Source organism: Xenopus laevis, chromosome 7L (assembly GCF_017654675.1).
Source record: "Xenopus laevis strain J_2021 chromosome 7L, Xenopus_laevis_v10.1, whole genome shotgun sequence".
NCBI lineage: Eukaryota > Metazoa > Chordata > Amphibia > Anura > Pipidae > Xenopus > Xenopus laevis.
Window position 1 is genome coordinate 100,100,832 of NC_054383.1, and position 19,891 is coordinate 100,120,722.

General features: G+C 37.8%; 1 protein-coding gene across 4 annotated transcripts in view; it reads right to left on the reverse strand.

Moving 5' to 3' along the window:
- The window catches only part of LOC108696590 (putative 4,5-dihydroxyphthalate dehydrogenase), an 88,351-nt gene that overhangs the window by 42,639 nt on the left and 25,821 nt on the right, over window positions 1–19,891 (reverse strand). For all 4 annotated transcript variants that reach the window (XM_041569382.1, XM_018226094.2, XM_041569381.1 and 1 more), the window contains 8 exons: window positions 17,984–18,057; window positions 16,992–17,051; window positions 15,426–15,533; window positions 12,134–12,190; window positions 11,218–11,348; window positions 8,581–8,635; window positions 6,057–6,149; window positions 66–200 (listed from right to left, as the gene is read on the reverse strand). In XM_041569382.1, the coding sequence (XP_041425316.1) occupies window positions 66–200; window positions 6,057–6,149; window positions 8,581–8,635; window positions 11,218–11,348; window positions 12,134–12,190; window positions 15,426–15,533; window positions 16,992–17,051; window positions 17,984–18,057 (713 nt within the window). The remainder of the gene's footprint in view (window positions 1–65; window positions 201–6,056; window positions 6,150–8,580; window positions 8,636–11,217; window positions 11,349–12,133; window positions 12,191–15,425; window positions 15,534–16,991; window positions 17,052–17,983; window positions 18,058–19,891) is intronic.

Below are 19,891 nucleotides of genomic sequence, written 5' to 3' on the forward strand. Positions count from 1 at the left end.
CTAAGTCAACGTCTACCACAAAGGAAACAAGAAGATGTTATTTTTACAATAAATAGTAGATGTACCTGGTTGGAGACAACATCATTGTCACATTCGTAAACGCATCTCCCATATGGACCGGTCTTTAATGCTTCTGTCAGTGATTCAATGTCATAAACACCATTACTGCATACCACAGATACTGGCCACATAAAATAACCCTATAAAAAGTAAAAGTGATGCATATTATTGTTACGTATACAGATATGATTTCCAAATTTTGGTATTAAATGCTTTCTAAATGATAGCACTGTAGGAAAAAAAAGCCTATACAGATTAATAATGCTCCGAGTCTCATACTCACAATTATAGAAAGTGCAAAATAAGAAGTAAAAAAAAAAAGTGGAAAGAGACAAATTGAAAGTGATATCCAAGAAGCATAAAGTTAAGAAAGGGAAAATTAGAATAGTTTGTTAAACAAGACCAGAGGAAGATGGGTCCACGTGCAGGTGACAACAGAAAGGAATGTGGCATTTGAGCATAGTCAGATTGGGAATGTAGAGTTTTGGAAGACTAAACCAGGGTAGACAAACTGTATATCATGCACGCAAGGTCCTGAGAATGTGAGGAATGTATAAATCATTAAAAAGTAACAACACTAATTGAAGGTGGTGTCAGGTTGTGAAGGCTTGGGCCAGACAAAGTGGATTTGTAAGGGATAGTTGATTAACACTGCCACATGTGAGCCTTTTAAAGCAGAATATGTTTATATTATAATTAGCAGTGGACATGTATTTTGTGCAAATAATTATTACTACAGGGACTATCGAATCTGAGAAGGAGAGAGAAATATCAGTTAAAGGACACCTATTCTATTACCTATAAATTGTTGCCTGACCTCTAGATGGGGTAAGAGTATTTTTTCTAAAACCAAAAAGGCCACCTATTGAGCAAGCTCCTAGTGTTGGTAGGCATGGTGGGGCACACACATATTTATAGAAAGCCAGTTCCGCTAGAATGCTCGTTATGTGCATGCATGTGACATAGATTAGTCATTGCATTCGCCATCATGTCACTTGTATGTGCATAATGAACAAATCATGGCATCTATTCATTATGCTTTTGAATGTGCCCCAACATGGCCAAGCGCACCCATGGCAAAATCAATGTAGAGGGACGGAGCACTGCAGAGCCAGAATAATATGTTAAAAAAGTCAAAATTTATTATAAATCCATTAAAAATTACAGCAGCATCTCTCCTGTGGGGCTGCCCGCTTAACGCGTTGAGTGACTCACTGCCACTTCATCGGATGCTTGGCTGTGTACCGGTAAGTGCTCCCACTATCACTTTGTCCAAAGCACACCCAGAGCCCGTGTCGGACATGGGACACCAGGGGTCCATCCAAAAACCTTAGACAGGGGTCCCAATCTCAGTACTTTTATTCTTCCTCTCCTCACTCAACCTCTATTCTCCTAGTCTTTAGTTATACATACTATAACCTATTATTCCATTTATTTAGGTTCTTTCTTCTCATAGAAATAGGGAATGGCCACGAAATGTCAAATGTTTAGCAGCACAAGGTCCCACCGGGAGTTTTCCTGGTATACCGGTGGGCTAGTCCGACACTGCCCAAAGCTACCTCCTGTGCCGGCCCAGAGTGTTCAATAGGCGGGCTTTATTAGAAAAAATAAAACATTTTTCATTTTCCAGAGTGCATCTTCTGTGGGGAAACAATTTTTTAGACGATAAGTGTTGTTGATGCTGCAGTGTTTTTCTTTACTTTCTACTTAATTTGTACTTTAATCAGAAAAAAATTAATTTTAGTTACAAAAAAACAACATGTAGGTTTTAATTTGATTAGATATCTCACCATAATATTTCTAAATATAAGCCTAGTCTTGGAAGTTGTGGCATGGCCACGTGCCAGATTGTTCACCCCTTACCACAACCCCTTCGTGCTGGCCCACCCTCCACAGTTCTTTCCAGAGGATCTCCACTCCCTGGTAAGACTTATCAATGCTTAAAACTGTTTTCACACAAGATTATTAATGGGGTGTCGTAAAAGCTGCCACATTTGCTCCAGGTCTAGTAACCCCCAGCAGGTTGCTAAATAATTAATCAGTTTAATCAAACAATCAACAGGAATTACAGCAAATTCTCATGCTGTGCATGTGCTTACAAAGAAGCTCTCTGATTATACTTCTTGTTATATAATACTAAAAAGTTAAAAAAAAAGAAATCCCAAAAGCAGATAGTGAGTGCGTCACTTCCGATTGGAAACTACTGATTTCATTCATGGTCTTCACCACCACATGATTTTACTAAAAACAATAATCTGATTTTAATATGCACATATTTAGCCAAACTTTTCATTGCTGAGCCAACCCCTCTCTCTCATCTTAAAGTAAGAAGGGTGAACAGATGTCAGGTTCAATCCATAAAGGAAAGGAAAAAAATAGATCTAAAAGCTTGCATAGCAGATGTATAGTAATATCTTGTGTCTGGTTCTTGGCAGAAGGCAGGGCCTTTTGTATTTGCTTGTGGAAGTTTCTGCCCCTTTAACTGTTCTATTCATGTGGATTTTATTCTGGATCATTTGTCTAGCATACTTATTTATGTTCAAGGTTTGGCATGGCTTTAATGAGCAGATGGCTACCTCCTATATAGCTGGCTTTGAACAAAGGAATCCATAATAGTCAGTGCCCCTATACTGTCATTTGTAAAGAGACTGCCTATTGGTTTGAGAAGGATAAAAGGCTTTGAATATTTTGTGGAGTTTGTTAGTTATCCTCCTATGCACTTATTACATACAAGATATATTGTTAATAAAGCACAACTCACACAATATAAAACTAATATAATACATAACAATAAAAGATCAAATACATTAAAAAGGAGCAGTTTTATTGCTTAGAAACAGAGATACAGTAAGTAAAAATTTCTGAGTTTTCCAAATTTCAGTGGTTTGCCACACCCCAGACATGGAAATGCACCTGGAAAACACTTCAATGAAAACATTTCAGGAACTGCAGGGAGAATCAGACTGCAGGGATTATACATGTGGCCTCAAATTCCCTTCTGTGCCATTTGCAATCATACTCCATTGAGGGTGAGGCAAAGCATTGCTGAGGGGCGATGATATTTATGTTGGAGTATGAAATTAAGCAGGATAAGTCAGGGTGGGACAGCAGGAACAGAAAAGGGTGAAAACCATTTACAGTAGTTAATACGTGTATGTCAACCGTGCATTTTTATATTTGAGTAAATGTTTTTCAGCAATGTTTTTTTATGATCTTTGTGATCACTGGTCATACCCCTGGGAGGCACAGGCAGTGCAAGAGAATATTATACTATTATATATATATTATAATATTATAACTATTCCTCCCATTACCACAAAGTTGGATTGGCCTGCCAGAGAAGAAGAGCATTCCATGATGGACCCAGCCTAATAAAGGCCTTTATAATTTTAATACAATTTTGTCTTTGCTACATCTAATTGTTTAAGAGTTGTCAGGTGGATGTCAGGTACCCTGGTTGTCCCTAGAAGGCCGGTCTAATGCTGCACTACTGGGTCACACAACAAATGAGAGAGGACTATAACAGAGGGGGCAGTAATTATTGCAAGCCATGCTTTAGGGTGGTGGCAGACGGGGAGATTAGTCGCCTATCGACAAATCTCCCCTACTGTGGGTGACTAATCTCCCCGCACTGCCTTCACGCCGGCAAGAGAATGAATCGGAGTATAATCAGATTTCTGAAGTCACCGGAAGTTGCCTCACGACTAATCCCCCCCGTCTGCCACCACCCTTAAAGGACAAGGAATGTTAAACTAAAGAAGTAGGTTAGAATTGTTGTACATTTATGATTTGTGCTTCTGTACCAGCCCCAGGCAACCACAGCCCTTTAGTAGTATAAATCTGTGCCTCCAAAGATGCCCCAGTAGCTCCCCATGCTATTTTCTGTTGATTTACTGCACATGCTCTGTGCTGCTGTCACTTACTGAGCTAATAGACCAACTCAAAATATACAGTACACATAATATAGTATAAGTCTGATTAGTAATTAATATGGATAATTACTACATTGCAGCGAAGCAGAGCTCAAGGGTGCCATCTTCACTGCTTAAGTCTTCAGTAAGCCCGGTGCCTTGGGGTTATCCTAGATTCTGCCCTGTCATTCACTACTCATATCCAGTCACTTATTAAATCATGTCACTTCCACCTAAGGAACATATCCAAAATACGATCATTTATCACCCAAGACGCTGCCAAAATTCTTATTCACTCTCTCGTCATATCACGTCTAAACTGTAACTCTCTTTTAATTGGCATTCCCCTCCAGAGACTGTCACCTCTCTAGTCCATAATGAACACTGCTGCGAGTCTCATACACCTTAGCAACCGCTCCTCCTCTGCCTCTCCATTCTGTCAATCCCTGCACTGGCTTCCGTTACCTTTCAGAATCAAATTCAAATTAATGACCCTGACTTTCAAAGCACTTCATAACTCTGCCCCACCCTATATCTCTGAACTCATCTCTATATACTCACCCAACCGCTTACTACGCTCCTTTACTGACCTGCTACTCAACTCTTCTCTCATTACCTCCTCATATGCTCGCATTCAAGACTATGCAAGGGCTTCACCCCTCCTCTGGAACTCTCTCCCACGATCTGTCCGACTTTCTCCCAACCTTTCTGCTTTCAAGAAATCTCTTAAAACGCACTTCTTTCGAGAAGCCTACCCTCACTCTGCTTAACTACCAAACGCAACACCACATACAATACCACATTTCTCACCCACTTAATTCGATCTTGCCACTCCCACACCTTGTGTATTACTCCCTTCCCTTTAGAGTGTATGCCTATGCATAGGGCCTTCCTCACCTTTTTGTACCGGTATTGATTGTGATGTATGTAACTCCATATACTCTATGTATAGAATTCATGTGATTTAGTTGTATAATCACACTTACTTTACAGTGCTACGCAATATGTTGGTGCTATATAAATACATGTTAATGATAATAAAATAAGTATGAAGCGTATTGGCACATGCGCAGTTGTAGCAATTTTACGGTCCCGAACAACTGTGCATGCGTTGACAGACACTGAAATTGCTGAAGGGACCTGAAGATTTCCAAATCGATGAAGATGGAGCGCGTGAGCTCCGCTGCACTGACTCTGCATCGAGGGGTAATTGAAGAATTAGGGGCATTTACAGGTATTAACAGCTATGCGGGGGGGGGGACAGAGAGGGGGGACTATGGAGGGTAGGGGGTAGATGTTTTGATTAGTTTGTGGGTTTAGTTCTCCTAGTGTGTTCTGATTTCTGTCTGGATAAAGTCTAACTTGTGGAATGCCGGAGGGAGTGCACCGAGATGCTATTTGGTTTTCCTTCTACAAGCACCCAGTGACTGCTCAGTGAACTATTCACTCACATAAATCACACTCAGCGTATTCTGTTCTCTTCTATTGAATAAGCTTTCTGTAGATTATAAGCTTTTGCATTTGTGTAAGATTGTTATTTATTCAATATGGTACAATTATGTTCTAAAGGTTTGATTCGCTATAAAGACCACTAACCTAAACAGTCAACAATAATTAACAGAACAGAGGGAAGGAGCAGCTACACATTCTTGGTTGACTTTCCCACGACAAACCACTGCAAACGTATGCTATTTAACATATTCTTAGAAAGTGTACCCCAGTAATTTATGCCCATGTTCTGTCATTGCTTAACATCTAGGATTGTTTTCAATAATGGCTGGCCATTCTTCCTATACTATTTTCCCTCCTATTTCTCATAGTAGACAGAGAAAACGGATCCAGAGACAGAAATTACACATTCATTTTTGCATACTTGAGTATATAGAACACATACAAATATTCTTTTCTGGGATAAATTTTAACTTTGCCGCTACTCATTAGGTATGTTCGCCATAGTACATTTTTTTTTTTCGTTTTATTTTACTGACCATTTTTGTGCCGGTTACCAACCCACATTTCAGTATCATTTCAATGATTTGAAAATCTATGAAACACAGAAAAGAACAGCTTACAAAATGTTCTTACCTGCTCCGCTGTCTTGAGATAAATCTTCTTTGCAGAAAACGGACACTTTTCTTCAACTGAACAATCCATACAGCAACTGCTGGCATCTTTGGGCTATATTCAAACAAGAGAATATTTTTGCAAGTTAACAAAAACTATTTGTGGAAAGACTTTGGTTTTCAAAATCTCACGGTCATATTTTTTTTTATCTGACTGTTTGTGTTCAAGTCCCCTTTAAAGATGCAAAACTGGCCAGGGCCAATGTTCCCTCTAAGTAGCACACTTGTGAGCAAGAACAAACTTTGAGGCCACTGCATACAGCAAATATTAGTGCAAAACAAGAATTTTGCATGGAAACACATTATTTTGTACTTATTTTGACCCACCCATAAAAAACATTTTGGCACACACAGCAAAAAAGAATTTAGAGGGACCATTATTATCTCATAGAAAGGTTATGGTTTTATTGAAAACTTTACAGTCACCCTGCTGTCTATTTGGCCTTCAAAGTACTCACTTGGTTCACAGCATTCAGTCTGTTTTAGGTTATCCAAAGGTACTCTGGAAGCATATAGGCACTCACCCCAAACCTTACCCTAAGTGGCCTCTAGAATTGACCCCTAACCCTAAATAACATAAAAATAAGTCACAAATAAACAGATAACAGAGGGCACATTTCAGGCCAAAACAACAGTCTGTGCTAGGAATTTCATGCAATTCTATTATGGAGGACAGTTTTAGGTGTTTTAAGGTTTTAATTTGGCAAGCAGGCAAACAGTGGGCATGCCATCAGAAATCTCATCATGTGACACTGCCCATTGTGGTTAATGTATTAATAATTTTACAATTAAATAAACAGTTGAGCTCCCTAGTCTTTCAGATACTGTAACTATAACTTGTATGAATTAAAGGCTATAATGCCATGATATTTGAAAGGAAGTGGATAGACATGGGAGGAAATACATGCCTATATTCAATAAGAAAACCTCAACCTTTATGTCCAAAATCTGTAGTAAACTCATCTACTTTGTACCCTGGAAACTATATTCTGTTTCAATAAGAGGGTTATAATGGTATATATGCACGGAAGTAATGATTGTGCAGTGGTCAGCAAAAGCAATATTGAAAACCAGTTTTTGGTAACTTTAACAAACTCCAAATTAAATTACTTATTAAAAGCCTAATTGTTCAAGCCAAGATTCAGATCAGAAATTGGAAAAAAACATCATTACATTTAATACTGGGTAAAAAAATATGTGCAATGTCGTAATTCAAGCATGTTGTCAGAACGTGGCACCCAGAACTAACAAGATCTGGGAAAGGTACAATGGAGAATTAATTCTTGAAAAAAAATTAATGGATGCCAGGATTTTGACAGGAAGGAAGTAAACACAACTGCCATTCTCACAATAAAACCCACAAAATGTGTTATGAAAACATTCTGCAAGTAATACTAAACACAATTAACTCTTTTTTTGCTGCCTTGTAGTCATTAGGGATACGAAGGTAGAGTGAAAGGGGTTGTTCGCCTTTGAGTTAACTTTTAGTATGATGTAGAGGGTGACAATTAGAGATGGGTGAATTTTTTCACCTTGTTTTGCCGAAACATGATGCCCATAGACTTGTATGGTAGCGCACGTCAAAAAAGTATAAGACGCGCGTCAAAAAAATTTCGCCGCACGCCAAAACTTTTTGGACGCCCATAGATTTTAATGGGCGTCTGCGACATTTTGCCAGCGGTGAATTTTTGGCAAACTAAACGGGTCAAATTCGCCCATCCCTAGTGACAATTTGCAAGTGTTTTTTTGTGGTTTTTGAGTTGTTTAGCTTTTTATTCAGCAGCTCTTTAGTTTGCAATTTCAGCAATCTGGTTGCTAGGGTCCCAATTACACTAGCAACCATAATACTTGCTTTTTATGGTAGCTTATTCCACAAGGACACTAGTCTAGACTAAACCAGCTTGTGGATTTATATACAGGTCTGTACCACTGCTTTGGTAAAGGTGCAGTTCAAGGAATAAATAAAGCTTCTGCTGAAAATCCTTTTCAGCCATATTTATAAACTGTCTATAGTTTTTATTACAGTGAAACCTCAGTTTTTTACATCCCCTGATTTTAAGTTTTCCCTCATTTTACATTGTTTTTTTGTGGTCCCACCTATATATTATGCATAATACATTTCCCTGATTTTACATTTTCCTGGAATTTATACCATTTTTTTCTGGTCCCCTGAAAAACGTGAAATGGGGGTTCTACTGTATTTATTCTCTTAACAGGTTAAAGCTGTTTAACTTCCTCACTTAGGTAATCAAATGACCAGATAAGCCACCCGTATCAGGCTGCGACAGCCCGGGTACAGGCACACACTGCAGATTTTGGCGTGATAAAACAGTCCTATATCTTTCCACTTCTCCCCCACACAGAAATTAAACTGTATGTCTGACTGCAAATGCCCTTTGTTAAATATTTTCATTTGCATTTATCCTGCTCATTTATGCAGTCAGTTGTTTAAATGGGTTGTTTAAAAACTCCTTTTTAATACATACCTTATTTTCCTTAGTAAAATGGGACAGAGTCCCAAAAGAAGAGACTTTCACGCATCTACGGAATAGAAACAGAATTGTAGTGTTACTAAAAAAAAGCTTAAGGTATTATGATGTTTAGCTCAGTCTTTTAACTGAAAAAATCAGAATGTTGAAATATTACAACCTGCTAGAAACTGCCTACCATTGAAAACAGTGGGATTTGGGTTAATAAAGGATTGTGCTGATGTTTTTGTGCAGTTCTTCTTATTTACCTGACTAGAAGGTGGTGGCAGGAAGGAGGGTTGTGATGATTTAATGCCCCAGTTCGACAATGGCCAAAACAGTGTATGTATCATTGCTGGTAAAATCTGAATATTCTACCCAATATTACAATTAAAAGCAAGTCATGTATATATCTAGTGCTATGACTAGGTATAACACTATTAAATAATCCTAAACCATACATAAATTGTAACAAGTGGTTTCAAGGTCAAATCGACTAAAGGCTGAATCTTTATACTAGTGTTTGTATTTGGGTAAAAATTGTGTTTATTTTCCCCACCAATGTCACTATATTTTATCCATCTATGAGTCGCATTTTTAAAGGCAATCTATTAAAGGAAACTATATATATTTCTTCATCGCCAGATGGCTTTGAAAAATTGCCAAACATTCCTTTAACGGTTGTACATGAGAAAGTCTCTCTTGCAAAAGAACATGTTGCCACATTTTCAAACTGGAAACAGGGAGACAAAGTAAAAATGATTAGAGTGTTATATAAATTGTATTACAGGTATAGGATCCCTTATCCGTAAACCCGATATCCAGAAAGCTCCGAATTACGGAATGGCTGTGTCTCCCATAGACTCCATTTTATCCAAATAATCCAAATTTTGAAAAATGATTATCCTTTTCTCTATAATAATAAAACAGTAGCTTGTACTTGATCCCAACTAAGATATAATTAATCCTTATTGGAAGCAAAACCAGCCTATTGGCTTTATTTAATGTTTAAATGAATTTCTAGTAGACTTAAGGCATGAAGACCCAAATTACAGAAAGATCCGTTATCCGGAAAACTCCAGGTCCCGAGCATTCTGGATAACAGGTCCCATACCTGTATCTGCCTCTTAGTTTTGCTCTGTGGCTACATCATTGCATCAAGACACTGTAGTCTAAAATACCAGTACAGACAGCAACAAACACTAGGGTGACATTAAGAAAAGCCTACCTATACTATATTATAACCCTCCAGCATAGCCAGAAGGACACATCTAAATGAATGATTCCTTAAGCCAAGCATGACAGTAGAAAGCTGTATACATGTAATGCTCTGGTGTCGTTTACAAAATAACTAAATATACCTGAACTTCAGCAACTTCTGCATTTTTTAAATTAATTATTGTGGGAGAGAAACTGCTGTTCTTACTGGCCAATGATCAAAGGTTTTATTTGATTATGTTTAAGCATAGTTAAATAATAGGAGGGCCATAGTCAAAAGATAGGTCTCAATAAAAACTAAACAAACACCCCAACCCCAAACAAGAACACAAGAAAAATCATAGATATTTCATAATTAAAACAATAAGCAAAAGGAAGACAAACTACACATTGAAATCACATTTAACAGTTGGTTATATTGTTCTTTTTATGAACTGAAAAAAGGAAAGAGATGTGCAACTAAACTGGTAAAAGAAATGGAATGGGGTTGTTTCCTGTAGAAAAAAATCACTTGAGGGGACATGATTACTCTTACAATTACATTAACACATATCTTTTTTCACATAGCAAAGAATAAAGAACCAGCGGCCATGCATTTAGACTTGAGGAACGGAAGTTTCACTTGATACAGTGAAAATAGTTCTTCACTACAAGGTTGTGGAATTCCCTGCTGGGAGATGCTGTGATGGCCAGTTCTATTAATTCCTTTAAGAGGGGCTTGAATGATTTCTTTGGCAAGAATAACATGGCTATATAAGGCTATGGGCAGCACAAAATCTATAGTTAGTTAAGTATAGGTATCAGTATATATATGAGGGACTGAACCCCGGAATCCTTTGCGAAAGATTCGGTCGAATACCGAACCAAATCCTAATTTGCATTGCATATGCAATTTAGGGGTGGGAAGGGGAATTTTTTACTTCTTTGTTTTGTGATTAAAAAGTCACGTGATTTCCCTCCCCTCCCCTAATTTGCATATGCAAATTAGGATTCGGTTCGGCAGGGCAGAAGGATTCGGCAGAATCCGAATCCTGCTGAAAAAGGCAGAATCCTGGCTGAATCCTGAACCGAATCCTGGATTCGGTGTATGCCTAAAATATATATTGTCTTTTTTCAACCCAGGTTGAAGATATCGGTATATATATATATGGCCTGGTATTTGTCTTTGTTCTAGGTAAATGAGCTTGCTTGTATATTCCTGCCTAAATAGTCAGTAACACTTCCCAGGAAGGAACACAATGATGTAAATTCTTCACCGTTTTTATATTTCCTAGGAAATACAATTTTTGTTGCCTTCCACATTCAATACTGGTTCTTCAGAGCAGCTTATTTTTGTGCAACATTCAAACCATACTGTAAAATTCTTGATTTAAGGACCACAACGTTATCACTATTTCAGAGCTGTTTCAGAGAAACAGTCACTTGTTCATTTCATACCTTTTCTTTCCAGTCCAGAAGCATATTAGATCAATATCATGGCATGACTTGGCAAGCAGTGAGAATGTGCTCTCCTCTTCTTTTCGCCAATTTCCTCTAACAAAAGAATGAGCAAAATGCCAGTGCCCCACCTAAAAAATAAAAAGCAAACCAATGTGCATGGTTAATTGTAGGCCTGGGCTGCCAACAAAGATTTTTACTGTTTTTAAAAATGACAAATTCCAGGAGTCCACGGAATGGCCAGTGTTTGTAGCTATCATTTTTAGTTGTGCTTGGTTTGCAGCTGTTTGGTTATACCATCCCTAGATGACATATATAGAAAAGACTGTTGCACTGGACAACAGAGTAATTAACTCTATTAAATGCTGAAGAAAGTAATACAGTTCTCTTGTACTTTAGTGTTTTTAACTGTACTGACAGTTTAAGTTTATAGTTATTGTTACTTTTGTATTACAAATCTTTCTATTAAGACCCTCTCCTATTCATATTCTAGTTTCTCATTCAAACCGCTGCCTGGCTGCTAGAGTCATTTGAATCCTAGCAGCCAGATAGCCACTAAAATTCCAAACTGTAGAGCTGCTGAATAAAAACCTAGATAATAATAAAAAAGAAGACCATTTACAGATTGCCTCAGAATAGCACTTTCTACATCATACTAAAAGTTATTTTAAAAAGTGAGCACCCCTTTAAATATCAGATAAAGTGCTTAGTTATTACAAATCATATTCGATCAAATCAGGGTGCCCTGTGGTACCAAGTAGTAAATCTAGAAATGTCAAATATTTCTTGTTGTGATGGAACATGTATGCTTTAGCAACCAAGTACTGTGACTTGACAATTGCTTCAAAGGATGACCCTACAGTTTGTTTGGAAAATGCATGAAAAAAAATGTTCCATGTATGACCAGGATACTTACAGGTTCCAAATGTTGAATGTGCACAATATCTCCAATAACTCCAGCGTCTACCAATGCCTATGAAAACAGATTTAAAGACATTGAAATATGAGTGACACTACACACATGTATATAACCACTGCAGAGGGACAGGGCTGCAAGGCTTTATATTTCGATAGAAATCAAGTTTGAATAAAACTGTAAAATATAAATTAAATATTCCCTTGCAAAGAAAACCTGTATTTGTTTTCTACTCCTAATTCTGAACTTCAACTGAAATATACATCAATTTTGAAATTTCCATGATTCTTAACATGTATTTTGTTTTTAAAATTTTTCTGCATATGTTCAAAAGCCTATACTGTTTTTTTTAACTTGTACTTGAGTTACCCAAATTTAAAGCTGCCTTCTGGCAAATCCATTACCATGACTGCTGCACACACCGGCAATCAAACATGTCTGTAAATGCACTGGTCCTTTTGTTTATCAGTCGCAGCAGTTACCAGAGGAGAGAATAACTAATCTAATCACACATTAATCATAAATATGCAATGATACACTCTTCTGGTCCTACTGCCACCTGATAAATCAGACTCAGTAATTGCTTTTTCTTCACTAAAACAGCCATTTTCTGGTTAAAAAAAACAGACACTTGGGGAGGACTTCTCAACTGCTTCATTAAAGAAGGAGCCCTGATGTCAGACGGGATGTGCAGTGTTCAAGCACATTCTAAACAATAATTTGTTTATACGGATCTGAACACATGGCAGATGTCAAATGTTTTTGTAGTAATTTAGCAATTAGCTGATATTAATTGCTTATGTGTACCAGCTATAAAAAAGATGCATTTTCTCAGCCAATAGTGTCTTATACAAAAAAAAAACTATTCATATCTCATCTAAAGTGCTCTATTTTTATTAGATACATCATTCAGTTAGACATTTTACATTACACTTCTCCCCATGATTTAGGAAGTAATGACGTTTTATACACTCAATATATTGAGGTTTATTCAAATAAACCTCTTAGCAGATAATAACAGTTTAGCCAGAGCATAGGAGGGACTCATGTCCTTACACAGCAAAGTAGTCACGAGAAGAAAACACTGGCAGACAAGGCATATGGTTGCAGGGCTAACCCTTGCCGTTTTAATATTGCGGAAGTGCAATGTGTCAGGGACACGCTCCTTTATCAAGCATGGGTGTGGCCCGAAACATTGCACTTCCACAATATTAAAATGGCATGGGTTAGCCCTGCAACCATATGCTTTGTGTGCCGGTGTTTTCTTCTCATTGACTATATTGGAGGTCGCCGAATACTCTAACACTGAGCACCAGACTGCCTACCTTTGGGTATGTTAAGGGTGTGTGTAGGCATCAATTGTTCAAGTACTTACACAGCAAAGTCCATCTTGCTCTCTTTGTCCCTGTACCTACACCATGCTTTCTCCATCTTGTTCTTCCTAGACATGTCTTCACACACAGTCACACAGTCTTGATCCCCTTAGACATGTCACCAGACCACAGTGTCCATCTCACTCTCTCAAAACATGTCCTACATCACAGTCTCCATCCTTCTGTTGCTAGTCAGTACATCTCACCATCAGTCCATCTTGCGCTCTCTCTCTCTTATATTGTCCTCTCTCTCTCTCTCTCTCTCTCTAACAGAGCCGTGCCAGGCGCCCCAGGCATGCACGGATTGGTGCTTTGCACGACAGACATACATGCACGGAAGCACAAATAGCACAGACCTTAGGCACATGCCTACTCTGCCTACCCCTAGTTCCGGCCCTGTTCTCTTATGTTGTCCTCACACCATTTTTTCTATCTTGCGCACTCTCTAGACATGTCTTCATATCACAGTCTCCAATTTGTTCTCCCTAGACATGTCTTCACACCACACAGTCCCCATCTTGCTTTCCTTAAGGTGGCCATACACGGGCCGATAAAAGCTGCCGACAGACCGTGTCGGTAGCTTATTGGCTCGTGTATAGGGCCCTCCAACGGGCTTCCCCGATCGATATCTGGCCGAAAGTCGTGCAGATGTCGATCTCGGACTAAAAATCCTGTCGGATCGCGGCCGCATCTGTTCGGTGATGCAGTCCCGCGATCCGACCACACGTTACCCATCGTTAGGATCCGATTGTTGGGCCCTAGGACCCACAATCGGATCAGCCCGATATTGCCCACCTCAAAGTGGGCATATCGGGGAGAGATCCGCTCGTTTGGCGACATTGCCAAACGAGTGGATCTCTCCGTGTATGGCCACCTTTAGACATGTTTTCACACCAGAGAGTTTCCATCTCACTCTCTCTAGACATGTCCTCTCCACACAGTTACCATGGTCTCTAAACAAACAATCCCACCACATAGTATGCATCATATCCTCTTCAATGACCACATAGTAGATTGGCAAGTTCATATTACCCTGATCTGTATATTAATAATCATTTTAAGTAAGCTGTATATAGGCAGGGCAGCAATAGCTGATGAACTTATGAGTGGAGTTAAATAAAATCTCAAGGTTAATAATGCTCAGATGAGCCACATCAACAATTTGTGTATATCTTTTACGGTTGTATGGCTTTAAATTACAGACAGAAAAGTTATCTGATCTTTAACTGCTCACTGAATTTGCTACTTATTAACACAATGGTTAGTTAAAAGGTCAAAGCTCAAAGTGTCCAATTACTACCCACAGAGAAAAAAAGTAAAAGGCATCCCCTCTGCATTAAACACAGACCTAAATTGTATGCAATTACAAAGTGACATTTATTTGGACTGGTATAATTTAAATGCCAAATTTCCAACCAGTGATGATGACGCTATAAAGGGAGCAGTAAAAAATCAGGAATGGTTGTAATTCAGAATATAACATTAAAATTCAAAGGGCTATGTAACAAAATGCACTTTTTTGCAGTTTGGCCAGGTGCAATAACCCATAGCAACCAATCAACAGGTAATGGACACCTGTTTAAAAGCAAAAATCTTATTGGTTGCTATGGGTTACTGCAACTGTGCAAACTTAGTGCCTTTTATTACATATAGGGGTTAATGTACAAATTCATATTCTGCATACCTTCATTCCACTGAAACAAGCCCCATTATACAATCTGCAACTTTCTAAATCCAAAGGCTTTCAATTCATACATTTTGCTTTTATTTAGAAGGACATGGATTGTTTTCAACCTCAATTGTTCTGATGCTTTAATGAAAGACAGGGGGCGGATTTACAAGCATAGATCTCAACTGTACCAGTGCAGTGGCCAATGAGAAATTTGTTTGAAATGATGGCTAACTGCTGTGAGTGTTACCTTTATCTCCTGTGAGACAGGATGATAGCGCATGACATGTCCCACTAAAAGCATGACTCCATTCTCCTTGCACACTGATACAATTTCTGAACAGTCTTCAGGGGTAACCTTAATAGAAAGTTAAATATAGTGTTAAAAAAATCCTCTATCAGAAAGAATGAGTAACTAATACAGCTGACAGGGGGTGAGCAAATCTATCCCATTTCACTTCCTTAAAAATTTATGAAACAGCAAAAATTTGAAAAACACATTACATAACTTTTTAGAAACCAAGCTTTTTTTACCTATATATCAGAGTCAATGGGCATTTTTTCTTGGCGCAACCTGGCTAAAAAAAATTGCCCATCCCAATAGACATACCATAACCAGTGGAACAGACCAAATATGGCACTTCCATCTATGTCATTCTTGAATTGTACAAAAAGATGTGTTTAACATTCAATGAGCATGGAACAGTTAGAGCTATTAATTAGAGCTATTAGTAATTTCTTTATGTTTATTTTATGTTGATCAACTAACTGCAATTCACTCGAAAATCATTAAGGTACTCATTTGTGCTAAAAGGAGCTAATGATAACATAAATGGTATGTTAAAAACAATTAAGGGTGAAACATTGAAAAAAAGTGTCATTAATGTGTCTGTAACACTTATTTAAGCAAAATCAAATGCTTTCCATCTGCTGCAGATTCACACAATAAAAGAGCAGCCTCTCTGTTGCCTCATCTATTTAGCTATGAAATGCTTTTGCACTTTCCAAGTGGAAGCCATTATTATGTATAAGGTCTGATTCATCTGGCAGCAGCATGGTTTTCCTACCACTATTTTGCATCTTTCTCATTCTGTCAGCCCCTTGCCTTCCCCCCAGCTCCCCAGTATGTATATTTTTAATTATATATCGCTCCTTGAGGGGAGCCAGGATTCTTGTGCCTGGACAACCCGAATTGAATCCTTAAAATCACGTGACTTTTTGGTTTTGTTGGTTCGGTATTTGGTCAAAAGCTTCCACAAAGGGTTTGGGGGTTTGGCTGAATCCAAAATAGTGGATTCAGTGTCCTGTGGAAAAGTGTCCTGCTCAATTTACAATCTAAAGTCATGGGGCAACACAGTACAAAGTGCCAAAAAACCTTGGCTAGTATGTTCTGTAAATATACAGTCATAGTAACAATAAGTAATCAGGCAGTTGTTGATTAACAGGTGTGCAAACTGAAATTCTGTCTTTGAGAAAAAAAACTTCTTAAAGAACACTGGACTTATCTTCACAATTGTCAGTTTAACCACGTGCTATGTAACAATAAATAAAAGTATAAATAGTTTAATACAAGTTCATGAAAAAATATAATTTTGGAAATATGTCACACTGGTTATTAATACATAAATAACACCAAATATCTATCTAGGAAAATGCAGGAAAGCAGGTAAACCCCACACCCCATCTTACACATTCTACACATTAAATTCCAGATGTGCTCATAAGGATGCGAATTTCCAAACAGGAGCTGCTAGCACTGTTTGGTCGAAACATTTTCTTTTACATTAACAACAAATATATTGATCTGATAACTTACTGCCATGGGCTTTTCCAGTAATATATGGTATTGTTTTCTAGCAAATGCTACTGCTGGATCCTGTAAGAAATAAGAGATTACTATAGTTTTGGCTCATGGGTTATTATTTAAATGCAATTTAATGTTATCAGATGGATATTGCAGTTTCCCCAAAGAATCTTAGTCACATTGAAATGTTTTAGATGCACTGATTTTTAAAATATAATTTTTTGCTAGTACCCGTAGTTGGTCAGGCAGGGGATTTCCAGCCATGTGGATTTCAGGAACATAGGGGAATTAACCCCATGGATCCAAACAGTAGTATAGTATAGTTGCCTGTATCCATTCGGAACACTGACAGGGAAAGGCCACTTGAAATTGTGCTAGAGGGCACATTATATTTGAAGATGGCCCATTAAAACACTGTAAAGGGCCCATTATGCAGAAAAACCGAGGTACGGGGCATTATGGATAACAGGTCCCATACCTGTACTATACACTGTATACAGGCCCAGACTGGGAATTTTAAATAGGCCCTGGTATGTCAAGAACATAGAGGCCCAAACTGTCTCCACCAATACACTAAATAGTGAATCTCTATGGCATCTTACAGCAGCCCCTCTGACATTAGCCAGAACCCACAGAAAACCTACACTCCCCTACACTGGTTTCCTTGTTGCCAAAATTGGGTCACCTTTGGCGGGCAGGACCATTGAGCACATATGCATGTTAGTGTGACCACTGGTTTTTACTAAATTGTAAATTTCCAATATTTACCAAAAAATGCACATATCCTGCCAAATAGCAACATTTTCAATGTATGTGCCCATTCATCATTTTCATGGGACTTAAAGAAATAGTAAAAAATTGCTATATCTTCCATTTTACTCCACAGTGGGAATTTAGAATCAGAATTACAATGAGAACTACCATATGTCCTTTTTTCAGCTACTTACAGGGTATAACACATTGTTGTTAACATGAGTTTGGAATATTGTAAACATCTAAAATACCTTATGCAGTCTATCTGGGGTTGCAATTATAACCGCCTCAGCAAACTTTTCTTTGGCTGCTGCGTCTCTCCAGTCTGAAGAAAACAAAAATATATTATATATCAGGATAATATATTGGTGTTGTGAATGGTATGACACTTAGGCCAATGGAACACCTAGCAACTTTCTTTTGATGATTTTTTTTTAATCACAATTGAGGTTTTTTTTTTTTTTAAAAAATGAAGAAGCTAACCATTAAAACTTGGCAACATTTTTTATATTTTTGAAAAATCGCAATCTGGCTTCCAAAATGCACACAAAAATAAGATCTTTTTTGTGAGCATTTTCATACTTCATATTCTGTCTGTGTTTCAGTGGGAGTAAAAATCATGAGCAGTGACATATTAATGAAAGGAGGCTCAAGGGGCTAAAATACGCCATTGGAAAAACACTATATGTGCCATAAGCCTTAGAACGCAATTTTCCAAATGGTTAAAATAACTCTGTTATGATACATTTTGACATCTTTGGGAATCTCAAATTCCCCTGTATATAAAACATTAAAAACAACTTAGTCAAACGAATGGTAAGTGAAGTTCATGTTTGTTCCACCACCTAATACGTGTCTTACCCATGGGTATGATGTCAACTCAACAGAGGACCAAATGGAAATCAATTTGCATCAAAGAAAAAAAAAAGAGCCATGTATTGACTCATTACAAAGAAAAGGTAATTTATTCCTGCAAAATGGTTAATCATAAAGTTAACTGATCAAACCAAGAGGACTTGTCTGAAAGATCCAAAAGACTTTATAGATAACATGTATATGTTCATAGATTATTAGTTATAGGACTACTTGGACACATGTTTTCTATAGGGATGAAACGTTCAATACACTGATTTGTGCTATGTTTAAAATTAAACGTCCGCAGGAAGAATTGTGGCAATATCCCTTGCCTAATAACATGGCTGACCTCCAGTAAGAGTTTTCAGCAATGACTGCCTGAGTCAAGGATTTAAAAATAGTGTCAGGTGCAATAATCAAATCATCACAGGCTTAGCTATAAAGTGTACACTCTCCAGAAACGTTTACAGAACAGAGACTAAGGGGGATTTTCAGTGACTTAGTATTCTCTGATTAATCTTGATGATATATGCAGTTGAAGAAAAAAAATCATCAAGGTAGATAGAGGTAGATAGAGGGCCCATGTAATCAGTAATGAGATTTCAGTGGAGAAGACAAACCTTTACAGGAACAAAAAAAGAAACACATTTACTTTACCCAATCAACTCCCCATCTGTGAAAAATTCTGGTTTCATTCTGCAATTTGCAACTACTTCACAATAAGCTCAGCCAAGCTGCATGAGTTGAGTACGACTAGTCACATTCCTAGTTTAAATTAGGCAGGTTAATGTTTTGATATGATACAGGTCAATGGCTTGATATTCATAAGACCAATGTCAGATGAGGTGGTTTCCTCATTGGTGTAATGACCACTGGTATGTATGTCATGTCCTGATATGTTTTATTTTGTTTTCATTATAAATCTAAATAAAACCCTATACAATAAGCTGTACATAATATATGTTTTGGCTAATGGCATAAGGGCATAAGGTCATTTTGACAACTGTTGCCATCCGGTCTGTACAGATTCTTCTATGTTTTAGGAAAACAAAACTCTTCCACTAATCAAATCCCAATGGCACATTGTAATTCTTCATAGAGGTGACATCTGAAACTCAGGTGTGATTCTGTGGGGTTACTGTGATATGATTACCAAGGTATCATGCATGTAAACACTAAATATATATAATATGTTATCACCCCATTTTGCAGTAAGTAGTGAACTGCGTTCTTAAGAGTCCATCTCTTGAATGGATCCTTTGGGATTGCCTTTGTCTTGTAATGGAATTATGCAGCCTTCACAA